The 15,670-nt window shown below is 39.6% G+C and overlaps 1 protein-coding gene across 3 annotated transcripts; it reads left to right on the top strand.

The window, feature by feature from the left end:
• The first annotated feature begins 23 nt into the window (after nucleotides 1-23).
• Nucleotides 24-15,542, top strand: mindy4 (MINDY lysine 48 deubiquitinase 4). Of its 3 annotated transcripts, XR_008828029.1 has the most exons (19): nucleotides 24-1,419; nucleotides 1,723-1,842; nucleotides 1,924-2,141; nucleotides 2,237-2,507; nucleotides 2,594-2,838; nucleotides 2,959-3,011; nucleotides 3,101-3,210; nucleotides 3,309-3,425; nucleotides 3,549-3,640; nucleotides 3,823-3,924; nucleotides 4,127-4,190; nucleotides 4,603-4,668; nucleotides 4,768-4,835; nucleotides 4,947-5,010; nucleotides 5,457-5,618; nucleotides 6,693-6,873; nucleotides 11,963-12,073; nucleotides 12,698-14,472; nucleotides 14,713-15,542. XR_008828029.1 is itself a non-coding variant. In XM_056378187.1 (18 exons), the coding sequence occupies exons 1-18, from the start codon at nucleotides 1,360-1,362 to the stop codon at nucleotides 14,759-14,761; spliced, it is 2,121 nt and encodes a 706-aa protein (XP_056234162.1). In that variant the 5' UTR covers nucleotides 1,100-1,359; the 3' UTR covers nucleotides 14,762-15,542. The 3 variants fall into 3 exon arrangements, 2 of the variants coding, with proteins under 2 accessions (XP_056234163.1, XP_056234162.1); XM_056378187.1 differs by lacking the exon at nucleotides 11,963-12,073 and having other exon boundaries at nucleotides 1,100-1,419; nucleotides 14,394-14,472; XM_056378188.1 differs by lacking the exons at nucleotides 11,963-12,073; nucleotides 12,698-14,472; nucleotides 14,713-15,542 and having other exon boundaries at nucleotides 6,697-6,840.
• Nucleotides 15,543-15,670: the final 128 nt, after the last annotated feature.

The raw sequence follows: 15,670 nt of genomic DNA, 5'->3' as shown, positions 1-15,670 counted from the left end.
GACTTGAATAACTGCTACCTGCTGTTCCCTTTGGCTGTGGAGGAATATTTTATTATAGTGACCAAAGTCGGGACTACATGTCATGTAACACACTGCACCATATCTATTACACATTTCTTTGAAACCATTACATCTGTTGCAGAAATTGAATCAGTGAACCTTAAAACAAAGCAATGCTTGCAACCCTTCCTCATCAAGACTGGATCACCATCCAGGCAGAGGGCAACTGCCCTGGGGCCTGCATGCTAGTTGATTATGGTAATTTAATTAACTTCAAATTTGTTTGGGAATTTGTACCTCTAAAGTACAATTTCCATTAAGGCTGTTGCTAACTTACTAATTAATCTTTTGGCCATGTCTTGGAGAGGGATCTTGTGTTACCTTATTAGAGCTTTGTTGTTCATTTCGTCCTCACATGATGCATTTTCCTGATCGAGTTGTATTTAATCAAATTGCCACAAAGCAACACAAATTTAATATTATTTCCGCATGGGAGTGGTTGCTCCAGACTTGAACTTGTAGGTGACAGATAATAGCTCGGAGGGTGTTGGGTGGAGGATCAGTAGGGGCTCAACAGCACAAGCCGAATCCAAATGTCCACCCTTTATTTATTTGTTTTTACATCATTACAACCTCATTGCTATACCAAGCCAAGTGAAGTCTGGACGCCAAGCAGACTCTGTGGAAGTCTCTCTGAGGCCCTTGTTGACTTAATGAAGTGTGGATTTGGACAGTTCACCTCTGCAAGTGCTTGAAGGCCAGACATTTGGATTCAGCCAAATTCTCATCCAGGGCTCCAAAGAGGTTATGCTGTCCATGCTCCTCATAGGTTTCACATAGTACCACTTGTTGCCAGTTCAACCAGTGATTTTCCTTCAAATTTCCATAAAAAAGGTAAAATTCACAGAAATTCATAAGTAAAGAAACAAAGATTATAACAGATTCAGAAAAAAGAAAAACAGAATTTACTGTTAAATTGATATGTCTTTCTACTCCCTCCAGCGCGCTGGGCAGGCAGCAGCATTTAACTTGTTTCAGATGAGCATTTTCATCGGAGACAACAGGTCGCCATATTTGTATACATCATCCACTGACCATATCCGCAGTGGAGATCCGGAGCGACTGATGTCACCATGGAAACGCACATTGGCGAACAACAGATCTGCAAGACTCTCGCAGGTTCACTGATCTCTAGCACACATGGACCGTATCCGTAACGTCCACGGCCCCGTCAACCATAGTGCAGATCTGTGCATCCCATCGCCGCGTTAAGGCTCGCTAGTCGGTCCATTAGCGCCACAGTCAGAACAGCCTCTTGTTGATTATCTATAGTAGAATCAATGAGTCTATGTTCCCATCATGGTTGTTTCAGTTGAAGAGGTTTCTTCGTCCCTTGTGCGGGAATACCTGAGTCGAAAGGTAAGTTAGCTAACGCTAGGTGGTGAACAGGCTTTTCTGTGCAAATCGCTAACATCGCTAGTGTTAGCCTCCGTTCTGCTATGCTAAAGAGTTTATGTCGTTGTTTGTAGAAATTTGTACTGGACCAGATTCAACCAGGAAACCAATGTATAATTTGTGATCCCGTGTATAGTATTTAGCTAGGATGAGGGTCACGTATAATCATGGCAATATGATCATGGAATTTACTTTCGTAGCTGCCAAATGGCTGAAATTCAGGTCAGAGTACGGTATAACGCTGCTCCCGATGATACTGATGTGCAGGGACTTAAGAGGACCATTGCCTGTATGGATGAGGAGAATCCACGCACAGAGACCAGTATCAACAACAGGTCTCACCTGAGGCAGATTCTCAATATGGACGGTCTCTACAGAGAGAATAAGGTCAGTCTTAAGAGCTGGAGTTTGGCAGCTGTGTAAATGAATAACATAAAAACTCTGTAGCTAACACCTCTCTCATTCCAGGTTCAGAGCTCCCCCCTAAAAACATTACTGGAGATTATTGTAAAGCATCACATTTCGGGCCCTAAGAATGACAAAATCACCAGTAGTGACCGTGATCCTCAGCGGTCTGCTACAGCTACCAGCTCACTTACTTCTGCAGTAACACCAACAGCAGTGAATGCCACTAAGACAGAGGGGAGCACAGGAGCCTTTGTTATTAGCAAACCCATCAAATTGAGGTATTTCACAAGCATTGTTTTTAATACATTATTTTGTGCTGTTTTGACTATTTGAAAAATGGTTTGAACTTATACAGGATTTCTGTTTCTCACAGGTCTGATATAAGGGAAACCTCCCCTTCTCAGCCTACATATACCTCATTGTTGCCTGAAACAGACAGTCTCAGCTATAATCAAACAGGTTGCTGGGCCTATCAGTCAGGACACCACAGAGGCTATCCACTGTTGGCCCCTGTCCAGGACAATGAGAGCTTCATGAGAAGAGAGCCAGAAAAAAAGACTCCCATCACTGAGAGCACTCAAAGGAGCAGAACTAATCGAATTAAACGTGGAATGATGGCTGGACCAATAGCTAGTACACCTCAGGTACTGAACTTCTGATGCATTTCTTAAAAACATATTGATCCCATATTCATCAAATTCTTGTCCTTAACTGATTGTTTTCCTTTTAGGAATCAAACAAAAAAAGGCAGAGTCAAAGGGTAGAAGTTCCCCCGCAGCTGCTGAGAAAAGAAGAAGACCACAGGCGATCTAGGGATGGACTTGCAACAACCGGCTTACATGCAAAAAGCTTAGAAAGTAGCCTAACTGAAATGAACTGCGTAGGAGGGAGACAGGAGTTGCGAAGTGGAGAAGAGAGAATGCAGAGTGAAAACAGCTTTGAAAAAGTGCGACAAGCCTCACTGAAGACAAGAAAGTAAAGAGCTTTAAGATGTTGCAATCCACATAATCAGTGACCTCATGGTTCCACACAGTTGAACATGTTTTCAAATTTCAGGATTTTCTTCATAAGTTTGTGTTGTGTCATTTTTCTTAGAGTAAAGACCAGGCCAAATGTAGCTGACTTGGATGTGTCTGAGATGGTGTTAGGTAGGTGCTTTATATGTCTTCGCCTTTTTTGGCAATCAACTTGTTGCCTTGGATTTGTCAAAGCTGATGGTATGTGAATATATTTCCAGATGATATTGATGATGATGAGGAAATGCAAGATCTCTCCAAAGTGTCTTTTCAAAGAACCATCGCAGAGCAAAGCTATGCAGGCTGCCCGATGGACCAACACACTGCCATGGTTAGTGATTTATAGCAGTGTTTCTTGCGAAGTGCTGGGGACAGTTTCTGCAGTTGCCTTTAATTTTTTGTGTGTTTTCTGTTTTTGTTTTTCTCCAGGAACTGAAAGTGGTTCTTCTTGGTTCCAGCCTAAATTGTTTCAGCATTGAGTGGAGAAATCAGGGTTTCACATTCTCAGAAACACATGACCTGAGATACGGAATTGTGCAGAAAAAGGTTGGCTCAACCTTCCTGTCCTGCTAAAGTTCAGGAATCCAGCACACTGATTTTCATACAGTTTATTGAATTGTAGTATTATGCATTATATTCTTATTTTTGTGCATTTCTTTTATTTTCTAGGGTGGTCCTTGTGGAGTTCTGGCATCAATCCAAGCCTTTGTTCTTAAGAAACTGCTGTTTGAAAACATGGAAAACAGTAATGCAGGCCTTCAGTATGTTATCCTTCAATTCAGAGCTTTGACCTACTGTAGTCACTTGAATGCTTTTCACAGCCATTAATTCACATCAAGGAGTCCTTTGTAGCTACTGCTATGTATTGACCCCTGCACTTTGGTATTAACTGTATTATCACCCCAGACAACCTGCTTTTACCCAAATGCAACTTTGTTCTTAGGAGGTTAAGACCTTTCAGCAATACCAGAAGAAAGTGTCTTGTTTTAGCTGTGGCTGAAATCCTGTGGAGGGCTGGTGAGGAAAAACAAGCCACAATTGCAATGTAAGATCTTACTATTTAATCCAGTACATCCAGATCTCACACAATTGCTTAGTTAAATTGAGCTTAGATTGCATTTAGAAGCCAAGACTTCAAGCACCATCCCTATCTTTATCTGCACCTGTCAGGCTCCTTCATCTCAGAATTACTTGACAAATCTACTGGAGCATTGATTAACCCTATTTTTTTTTATTTCTTCAAACAGAAGTTCAGGAAGAAATCATTTCACCCCAACAGGACACTACAAATCTGAAGGAGTGCTTGAAAAGGTATAGACATGCCACTGCATACACACCTGCCAAAATGTATGTATTGTAGTACAGTTACAGTCAAGTGTGCCAAATAGAATTAACACTTATATTTCAGCTGGATGCAGCAGCAACTCTATCAGACTTCAACTGTTCTGTAATCAGGCTTTTTACAGGGTTAGATTTTTAGAATATCACCATGTCTAAAATATTATTGCAGAAACTGATATATAACCATATTTGAATTTGCAAAAATCAAATTGCACATTGGATATTATCTTTGTTGTTCTTATTTGTAATGATTTGGTGTAGCTTTGTAAATAAATCATTTACAAATTAACATTTTACTTTTTATCTTTGACTCTACTGGTGATGTCTAATTGAGAGAAAAGCTGTTATTTTCAATGCACTTTTTAAAAAAAAATTTTTATAGATAAAATGTTTCACTGTGGATAATATCAAGGACCTGCAGTTGTTTCTGGAGCAGCACATTGAGCAGGTGAGAGACTCACTATCATCTTCTGCATTTTCACTTTGCTTGTCAGATTTACAATAGATTGCCAGCTTTTCTGTTCCAATCTATCTTTTTTTCGCACAGTTCGAGACCGGTGGGTTAGGATGCATTCTGCTGACCATATCTGCCATTCTCTCTCGATCTATTGAAAAGTAAGCAGAGCCTTTTTAAAACCATTACTCAAGAAAATGTGCAGTATACATCGCTATGAGCCGGATGATGAAACAACCATTGTTAAATTTGCTTTCTCTTTTTTTCTGAAGAATAAGAGAGGATATGGACGTGCCCACCACCACACTCATTGCAGCCCATGGTTACTGCACTCAGGTTTGATGCAAATCAAATAGGTTAGGAGCACTGGGGATTGTGTTTGTTTGTGACTCAGATAATAATAAATCTAAAGAAACTGCTCTGGGTGCCACTGGTTTATGATTTCATCATGTTGAAATAAAGTTGTTTTAAGTGTTAACAGCATAAATTTGCTTGTATTTCTCCAAGTCAGTTGCTTTTATAAAGCTTTCAAGAGTTGCGTCAAAGCTATGTCATCTCTATAATTCAACAACTGCAAATAATTGTCACTGAAAAATTAAACCAAACATTTAAAAATGTGCTGTGATCAAGTAACAGATGTGCACACAGGACGTAGAATGTGTTGATGGCACAACAACAGATGAATCTCAGTGAAACACACAAAAATATTATTGCACTGATACTACGCAATATACAAAATTTATTCTGGTACTAACATTCCTTTTTTTGTTTGTTTTCACCAGGAGCTGGTCAACTTGTTGCTCTGTGGCAGAGCAGTTTCTAATGTCTTTGACAATGACATGGAGTTAGACTCAGGCAATGGCAACATGACTCTACTCAAGGGAATCAAAGGCCACTGTGACGTTGGCCTGCTGTCCTTGTTTGAACATTATAACATCTGTAAGGTGAGCAAAATTGCTGGCTGACTCTCTGGTTCCCTGCCACTGGCAGATCAGATACTAGTCAGATTCAGGTTAAAACACAAGTCCTCAGGGGGCAGTCTTTACTGTAATTAGGGGCACATCTGTGCTGCTAACGGCACAGATGTGCCCATAATCACAGAGAAGAATGTTTTTAAGACTATTTTGGGATTTATATGTTAGTTAACAACACATACACAGCCTGAAAATACCCACTTCAAAGTGGTTCACATGCATGAGAAAAGGATCACTGAGGCGCATAATTGTAGATTATAATCAGAAGGTTAATAATCACATCATGGACATGTGAAAATGTTTTGACGAGTTTGATGTGTGGAAAAATAGAGTAGTAGTTAAAAAAAATATCTGCCGTCAAGAAACACTGATTAATTGCAGATTTTGCCCTGACGTTTCTAATTATTGAGTCCTCAAGATGTTATTCAATTGGAATTGGATAAAACACCCAACGTTCAAAAACTTGAACTAACTCAGAGAGACTAGATACTTGGTGGCGTGTACCAGAACCTGAAATAGAGAAGAAGTAGTGTCATTGACCTTGTACAAACTTTAACGGCAGACAGGGGAACCAATGTGTGAATGTGGTTTTTTTTGTACTGTTTTAATTTCTCTCCACTCCCACTCTGGTAGCAGCAAGGCGTATTTAACAGTTTAACACCAGTATCCTTTATCACACTGAAATACAGAACAGTAGCAAGACATCATCCTAATTGGTCTTTTTCACAGAAGACATTTGACATGTCACAGCAGGAAAAACACAGGTATAGATAATACAATTGATGATGCCTGAATTCCGTTTAGCTGCTTGTTTTCATGGTCCTTGTAATTGAATACTGACTCACTGCCACACTGTCATAGTTCACTGCAACACATTCTTTTGTGAAAAAGACATACGACACTTCCGTATGACTGGAGAAAATATGTGTACTATGGCTTCATGATACTATATGACTGATGTGAGTAGATGAAACTCTCGAAATGATTTTACCTAACATACTAATACGAGTTTGTTCTTTTGTGTTCTATTTTCTTCTATCTAAGGTAGGAGCTTACCTGAAGACTCCCCATTACCCCATCTGGGTGGTATGCAGTGAAAGCCACTTCAGTGTGCTGTTTGGCCTGCAGAGGGAGCTGTTGACCAATCCAGACAAAGGTCTGGAGTTTGACCTCTATTATTATGACGGACTGGCCAATCAACAGGAGGAGATCCGCCTCACTGTCTGTATGTAACATCACTTGTCCCACATTCTCAGTGCGTGTGTACTTTGTTTTTTAATGTTGTTTCTTATAATCCCCTCACCTCCCCTCACTGAATGACCACTCAGAAAAATGTGCATTGGGATTTGGGTATAACTTCTGTAATTCAGGGTTTTTACGGGCATGAAAAACCTGGAAAAATTATGGAATTTGGAGCCAAGACTTTGGTGCATGCTAGTTTGTGGCAAGCCACAAATGCCTTCAATCATGCATAACTTTAGGCCTTAATAAATTTTAAACAGGTGAGTTATATAAAACATTCTCCTCCCTACAGTTTTCATGAAGCAGTTAATTATCTATAGAGACCAAAACCAAGCTGTAGACATTTATTTCTGGGCATTTTAACATTGGAGTCTATAGGGATTGACTCACTTTTGGAGCCAGCCTCAAGTGGTCATTCGAGGAACTGCATTTTTTGGCACTTCCATGTTGGCTTCATTTTCCAGCCCTGGAGGTTACCGCCACTTGTTTGAGATTGACTGAGAAGAATCTATATTGGTTAAACTATACTTAAATGTTCCAGGAAGATCAATCACAACAATTGTTGTTGTTCTCTGCGTGGGTTAACACAACGGACTAAGGTAAATTTGCACAATGCAAGGAAAATGCAGATTTAATAATGGCTGGCTCCACTTGGACAAGTATAAGACATGGCATGAGAAAGACCAGGACCCAGGACATGGAAAATGTGGACTGTCCTGTAAAATGTTTGACATTTTTAACATAGGAGAGGCAATGCTAGCTTGGAGCTAAGCACCAAGCTGCTGCTGTGTGTGAATCAACTCTCATCTCCATCACCAGCTTTTTCACCTCAGTTATTAGGCATGTTAATTTTGAATTTTTTTTCTGACTTCTTGCTGACGCTCATTAACCGACCATTAACTGTAAAATGTACTGTTTAGAATAGACAAGTGTTCCTGGATAAGCAACATCCTGCTTATCCAGGAACGCATAAAAAGCCATATGTTATAAATTCATGAGGTTAGTATAAAGATCAGCTCTATGTGTAATTAAAAGAAGAGCAGAGAAGCAGAATCGCTTGTTGACTGGCGCAGAGAGATGCACTTCTGCATCTTCTGCAACCTTTAAGAATTTCATCCATGACGAAACTACGAAGCCCTCTGTCAAAGAAATAAGATAAGACCAGGGCACAGGCGGACTGGCCATGGCTAGCTGGCTCAAATCCTAGTTGGCCGGTGCGTCATCATTGCATATGTTTTTTTTTCGATACTTTAGACAAAGTCAGTTTCTTAAAACAAGGAGTTAGTCCTTATGTACATATATATGAGCACTTATGTTCGCCACATGCAAATCTGGCAGCTATCTAGTTGGTGGGGATCATGGCCTGAAAAAGCTGGCTTGGCTCCTTACATGACTTATGGAAGGAATGGAGGAATAATGAGAATTAGCCACCTTTAGCTCCCAAGTACCCCTGCTTTTAGAGCTTAAAAACACACACACACACACACACACACACACACACACACATACACATACACATACACATACACACACACACACACACAAAAGCCGCCGTCATCCTTCGGTAGCAAATGTTGCTACCAGATCTGCCAGGCCCAAATACCTTCTGACCTCTTGTCCTACAGAGATTTGACCCAGCCCTGAAAGCCTTTCCTGGCTTCAGGTATGAGAAGTTTCTCTTGCCAGATGCAACAGTGACAGAAAGACTTAACAGGAGCAACAGCAACACTGAGATTCTCAAGGACATCTAGAAGTTCCACCTTGTCAGTCCAACATCTCTCTTTGGGAGACAGACACATTATAAGGGAATATGTGGCTAGCTGCCCTGACCTCCATCATCATCATCATCTCCTCTCAAACAGTGTCATCCATAATTTTTAAAATATTTTTCAAGACTGCTTCTCAACCCTTCCAGACTTAATTGCCTCTGTCAATTCCTGTTTGGAGACACAGGTTGTAAATATACTCCATCTTTAAGAACATAATAGTGATGCTGCTAAGGGCAGTATGCACCATTGGAAGAAAAAATTCCTGACTGAAGAGGTCATCTAGTGTAGACAGTGTTTCTTCTCTGCCCTCATATAGAAACTGCCTTGATGTTCTTGGTGTTCTCTTTTCGGGAAGCTTCATGTCAATTCCTCTTGTTTCTGTTTGGCAGAAGTTAAGCCCATTGTCCCAGAAGTCTGTAAGGTAGTTCTTGATTCATCCAAGTTCTGTTTTTAGTGTTTAGATGGAAACAGTGGGTCTTTGTAATGCTTTGTTTGCATGGTTGATCTGGTATGAGGACATTGCCTCAGAGTCCCTCTTTTCAACAGTAAATTCCTTCAGTAGTGAGAGTGCTTGTACCATCTCTGTCATCTGGTACAGCACAACCTTCACACTGTCGATCCTCGCCTCCCATCATGTCACTGATGCTGATTTAACTGGTCCTTAGGTCCTTGACATGTTGTTGCAGAACTAAAAAGGTTGTCTCTGCCAAAGATGGACATGGACAGCACCGAAGCTTCTGCTACATCTGCCACGAGATTCAGAGTGTGACAGCTGCAGGGAACACGCAATGCCTTGTTGTTCAACTGCATTATTCTTGCCTGAACCCCCGTTTGTGTCCCATCGTGTTGCTCCCACTGTCGTAGGACTGGCCACAACTGTCTGAAATATTTAGGTTGTACTATTCTGGCTTTTCCAGAAGCATGTCAAAAAGGCAGTTCTGTTTTGTACATCAAGAACAATACAGTGACCAATACTCTCATTATAGATGTCATGCTGATGTAATGCACTTTGGTTTCCTGTTTCTGGATTCTTCGCACATGCCCTATAATGACTGGATTGAATTTTACATTAATTCAATCTGTGCTAAAAAGTTTCCATTGTGTTTGTCAAACAGATCATTTTTATGGCCCCTTAGAGCTTGGTTCCTTTCAGCTAGATGCCTTATGATGGTGATGATTCTTCTGACGACACCCTTCCAGTACTCCACCTCATGCCGCATCAAGTCTTGTTGGACTTGATCGATTGCTGTCCTGCTTTCCAATCTCTTTTGCAAGTCATGCCAGCATCTCATGTTGTCTGCATGTGGTTTTGAGAACTCATGCTCTTTAAGCTGACACCCTAAATTCTTCCAGCTGCTGAACCTTTTGTGAGTGCATTTTCACGGCATCTGCTTTTACAGAGCAGAGCAGCCATGACCCAAGAGTCTTTTCCCCATTTATTCATATTCTGTTCTAATGATCTCTTGCTCTTCATGGATTCTCATCCATATGTTTTAGGAAACTTCAGGTCAGTAACCTGAATGAGACCTTTCCTGACAAGAAAACAATGCTCTGCATCTGGTATCTTACTAGGCCATTCTGCAGGGTCATCAGATATTGTACATGTTCCAATTCCCTCTGAGCCCTTGGTGGTGGTGGTGGTGCTGCTGATGCTAGCGCTGGGGGGGCAGGCTTTCCTCGTTATCGTGTTGAGGCAGATGATCCTCTTCCATCACAGTTAGATGATCCTCTTCTACCATACAAACATCCCCTGTCAGAGACAAAGTTAAATACATAAGCACAAACACAGTGAGAAAGAGAGGTATGAGTGTGTTTGAATGCATGAACTTGTTTATCTGCTGTGTTGGATGGTGTGAGTGTATTTGTGCATAATTTCACAGAGTTATATTGTATTGTAAACACTTTGTATTGTAAAATGTTCATTTGACATCTCAATGAAGCTACATTTGAAAATTTTTCCTAACATGGCAATGATGTGTCAATGTCAGTTTATTGGAGGAGAATTAGAACCTAATCAGACAGGATACACTTTTTTCGAGTGATCGGCAGGTTTTTCCAGTTTTTTTCTATAGACAATAAGCATTTTGTGCACTTCTTATGCATCCCTGGGCTCCTCGCCTTTGAGACCGATCATCATCCAGGTGAAGCTTCTGGACCAGCTGGTGGCACTCCCTGTGATTTTTTTTTTCTTTTTCTGAGGGTCTCATATACCCACATGGATCTCTGTGTCCCTGTCCAGCATATTGGCTGAGAACAACTTCTCAACTTCAATCGGAGCCAGAGCAAGCGCTCTCTGCCTGTAGCCTATATATTTAAATTACATGTACAGACCTGTGAGTTTACTTCACAACAAAATAACACTTCAACAATATGTGCATTTTGGTGCACCTCCAGTTTTACAACCTGCAAAAGGTGCTCAATCTGATTGGGGCCTGATGCTTATCATGTTCATCTTGTGCTGTACGCTCTCCCTCATCATGGATGGTATATTGTGATTGTGTGGAAGTTGCTTACGGTTACACCTAACCTTCAGTGTCCTGTGAGGGAGGAACTACGGGAAACCAGGGAGAAGCGGCTGTGTTTTGTTTTTTTAAGTGCCTCTTAAATGAAAAATGTTCGATACAAAAACGGCAAGAATCATTTACCGACATGCTACCTAGCTTTCAAAGCTCCTTAGACTGCAGCTTTTCATTGCGTTTCCTCTTTGGCACTCTTCTACTACATCATATGATAGACAGATGATTCATCCAATCACCTGCCAAGTATGATTTTTTTGAAAGTATCTGCCCTTTTCCAACTGTTTCCAACAAAGCTCTCCCAGATGGTTGTGTGTAACAAACCATCTGGTGCGTCAGGTTGTCAGTTCAGGATATTGCTGAGAAAATGAAAGCCTTGCTTTCAGAGATCACAGTCACAAATCTCATCCAAATCTCCCAGAAGCAAATGCAGAATGATGTGGGGAAGTCTCTGATAAACATCAGTTTGTGCAGGTTGCACAACACAGCTACATTGCATCCAGAGATGGATGTAAATCCGTGGATGGGAAGAGTCTGGCTGTTCCACGATTGACCTGCCCAGCACAAGGATTTTATGACGGCGACTGGATGTAGCACACTCACGCTTTAGTTTTGCGAATACCGGTGGATTGAGAATATCAACGTATCAAAGAAAGGATTGCTGCCCTGGCCGCATGTCAAGCACTACATCAAGATGGTAGGGGAGGTGAACTATCCAATCCAAAAGTGAAGTCATTTGAGGAGGTGAAAATCCGCTGTGTTGATCTTCTCTTCTCTTTTCTGAAAGTGGGGATATCTAATAGCATTGCAAGAGAAATCAACCCCTTCCTCACCATGTATCAGGCATACCAGCCCATGCTGCTCTTCTTCTCTGAGGACATGCACAAACCAATTTAAGGTAAGGACAATGGTGGGATTGCTAATATTTTATTTTACAGTCTATTAGAAACACACACAAATGTATTACAGCTCCAGAGCAAAAGTACAATAGGTTAATAAAACACCATAAGGCTGGCACAACAGGCATAAACAGTCACAGCCAATTTAACAGCATTGTTGTCCATCACATGTTTAGGTTTGGTTTTTATTTGTACATAATTTCTGGAAAAACAATTGGTAAGTTTTATTGATGTCTTAATGGATACAATACAACAATAAGCACAGAGAAAAATTATCCAACCATAACAATGTGGAAGCCACACAAATTTTTTGCCTCTACAAGGAATACGTGACACTCATTATAGTGTAGGATAAAGATAATGTGTATATCTTACATAAGACATTATGTATTTAATTTTAAAAGACTAAAATTAAATAAATGATTATTTAATGCACATACTTGAATCAGCATACAGCACTGTAGTTTGTATCACCTAAGCTATGAATGTGTAATTTCACTCATTTGGTGTATTAAACTGAAATTAATGGGAAATACATTTGACCTATGGTTTGTAAATTTGACAATATGACTGATCAAACTGAAACAAAAAATGCCCTTCATTTTCATTTTCATCATTTACAGGGCTCATCATTTACAGGACTAAATTTCTGAAGGAGAAGCACCTGCAAGAGGCCACATCCATGCTCAGCTCCCCCATGTCCCTTTTCAGCACAGCAGTCTGCACAAGGACAGTTCTCAGATTGATACTTGAATACTGATTTGCAGCAGAAGCCCGGTCTTCCTAGAACATTCCAGAGAGGCAGAGACTGGCAATCAAGATGGAGTGCAAGATACTCTTGATCACACTTCTTGAGAAGTTCCTGAAAAAGGCTCCAGTGCATCCCACAGTAGTGAGAAACATGCAGTGCCTTGTCCCAAGATGCATGGCTGAATTTATGGAACTGTGTGTATGTCAGATGAGAAGAATGCTGCACTTGCTTGTTGAAGCTAAACACATAGATGAGGCAATGTGTGATGATGTCCTCAGAGAGTTTAGGGAGTTTTGTGATTCAGCTGCTCCTGAGGCTAAATTCAGGGAATTTGACCCCAAAACAGATCGTGTGGACAGAGAAAATGAGGACAAAACCATCATTTTCCAGAATAGCATGTGGTGAAGATTCTACTTGTCTTGTCACATGGACAGGCCACTGTGAAGAGGGGATTTTCCATTCACAAAGCCTTGACGTGTAGCTCAGAGGCTCATTGTTGACCACATCAGGTCTTTTGGGGGCATGGTAGAGATCATGAAAGAGCTGCTCCTTTCAGCTGCAGGAGCCAGGCAGTACCATGGCTACCTGGATGGAGAAGGAGAAAGAAAGAACATAAAGCTGTTGACTCGAAGAGAAAGGCCTTCGCAGATGAGCTTGATGATTTGAAAAATAAAAGGGCTAGGATGAATGCTCACATTTGTGCCTTTGAGAAATTTGTGGAATACACTGAGAAAGTAGAAGCTAAGAACAAACTGACCTTCATCACCTCAACAGTTTCTGCTGAACTCAAGAAGAAAAGAAAGCATCTCTGCTGAAGAATGAAAAGGTGTATTGATGAGAAGCTTGTAGATATGAAAACATAAACTGTGTGGATTGTTGTTTGTGGGGTTCAAACAGGCAAGGTTATCTTCTGTTGATGCTCAGTTAGATTAATGGTAAAAAGGAGGCATTGTTGGTTTAAAATCTTCTTAGTTACAAAATCTTGTATTCCAAAAGACAGTTTCTCTCTGACACTGCTGCCTTCTGAAGTTAATGTCAGTGTTACAGGACTCTTTTATATACTTATTTATTTTTCAAACATCGTTGTCTCCTGGTCATTTATCTTAATTAAAGGGTTACACAATGGAGTTCTCTGGGTTTGGCACATTTTATTCTGTAAACATCTTACTGGTGTGTCAGTGTTACTTAAATAAATGTTTATTTTGTATAAAACCATGTAGCTTTCATTAATTTTATTTAAGATGTACTGTGGTAAATTTTGATATTTATTTTTTTTTATTATTTTTCATGTACACACAGGCGTTTCAGTGAATGCAGGGTCATGAAAATTTTCCTGAAAGTCATGGAAATTTATTGGTAAAATGTGTATGAACCCTAGTGATTATGATCTAGTTCAAGCCATTCTGACTAGATGTTAATACACATTTATTCTTTCTCATTTCTTATTTTCATGGCCATCTGAATTATCTGAATCTTTCCCATGTTGATTTCCGAGTAGCATTTAGTTATTTTGCTGTTGCACTAATTGTAAGTATGCCTCAACTGAAAATGTTGTTTTTCCTTTGTAGCTGTTGGAAAATTGGCCATGAGCTGCCAGGATGTTGACACTGATCTCGTTCCTCCACTGGAGCACTGCATCCGAACAAGGTAACACATGGACATACTCCCACATGCACAGTGATATGTACCTCTGGAGAATAACCATAAGATGTTTTGACATTTATAGGTTTTTTTTTGGGGGGGGGGGGGGGTTTATCAAGGGTACTCATATTCACTGCATTCTATAAAGACTGTTTTAAGTTGTAAAAATATCAGTCATATAGTTTGTACCTGGGTCAGCCATATATGCATTAAAGATGATTTTTTTTTTGTTTTCTTTTTTTTTAGATGGACAGATGCATTTGTCAACTGGAATGACACAGAACCTATTCTCTGACTGATCAGATTATTGTTATTGATGTTATACTCATTATGGCTTGGGCCATTAAACAACAACAAACACTTTGCATAACCAATATATATATATATATTTACATGTGTGTATATGTGATGAAGTTTTCCTCAGATATGCTATATATATATATATACATATATATATATGTGTGTGTATATGTATGTGTGTATATATATATATATATATATACATACATACACATATATATACACATATATATGTGTATATGTGTATGTATATATATATATATATATATATATGTGTATGTATGTATATATGTGTGTGTATATATGTGTATGTATATATATATGTGTGTATATGTGTATGTATATATATATATATATATATATATATATATATATGTATATATGTATGTCAGCGTTACAATTGTTTTCTCTTGCAAGTGAGGCACAGTGTTGTAAAAATTTGACTTTGTCCTGCCATTTCTTTACATGACACAATGGCCTAGATGTTACCTATAACACAATGTATATGCAGCTGGAAGGGTTTTGGCCTTAACCAGGACATGGCATATTGCTGTCTTTTAGCCATAAAGTCTCATGCTGTTGCCTACACATCGATATTTAAGAGAATGGAATAATCTTGTTTTTTGAAAGTTTTAGCAATAATATGTGAACATAAACAGGCTTGGATGGAAACTATTATATGTTGCCTGTGAAATGTAAATTGGTGCAAGATACAGTATTGACCATAGTGGCCTTTCACTCTCTACCTGTACACACATTAAATGAATATGATTTCCCTTGCTTGCTTAATTGCTTAATGAAATGAATGTGATATTTTAATTTTAAAGAAATGCTGGAAAAATGACCAAAAATGTAAGATAAACGTACTTTCTTAAATATTTTCACACCAAATTTCACATGCTAA

Source organism: Seriola aureovittata, chromosome 6, assembly GCF_021018895.1.
Source record: "Seriola aureovittata isolate HTS-2021-v1 ecotype China chromosome 6, ASM2101889v1, whole genome shotgun sequence".
Taxonomy (NCBI): Eukaryota; Metazoa; Chordata; class Actinopteri; order Carangiformes; family Carangidae; genus Seriola; species Seriola aureovittata.
This window is presented reverse-complemented; position numbering and strand designations above follow the sequence as displayed.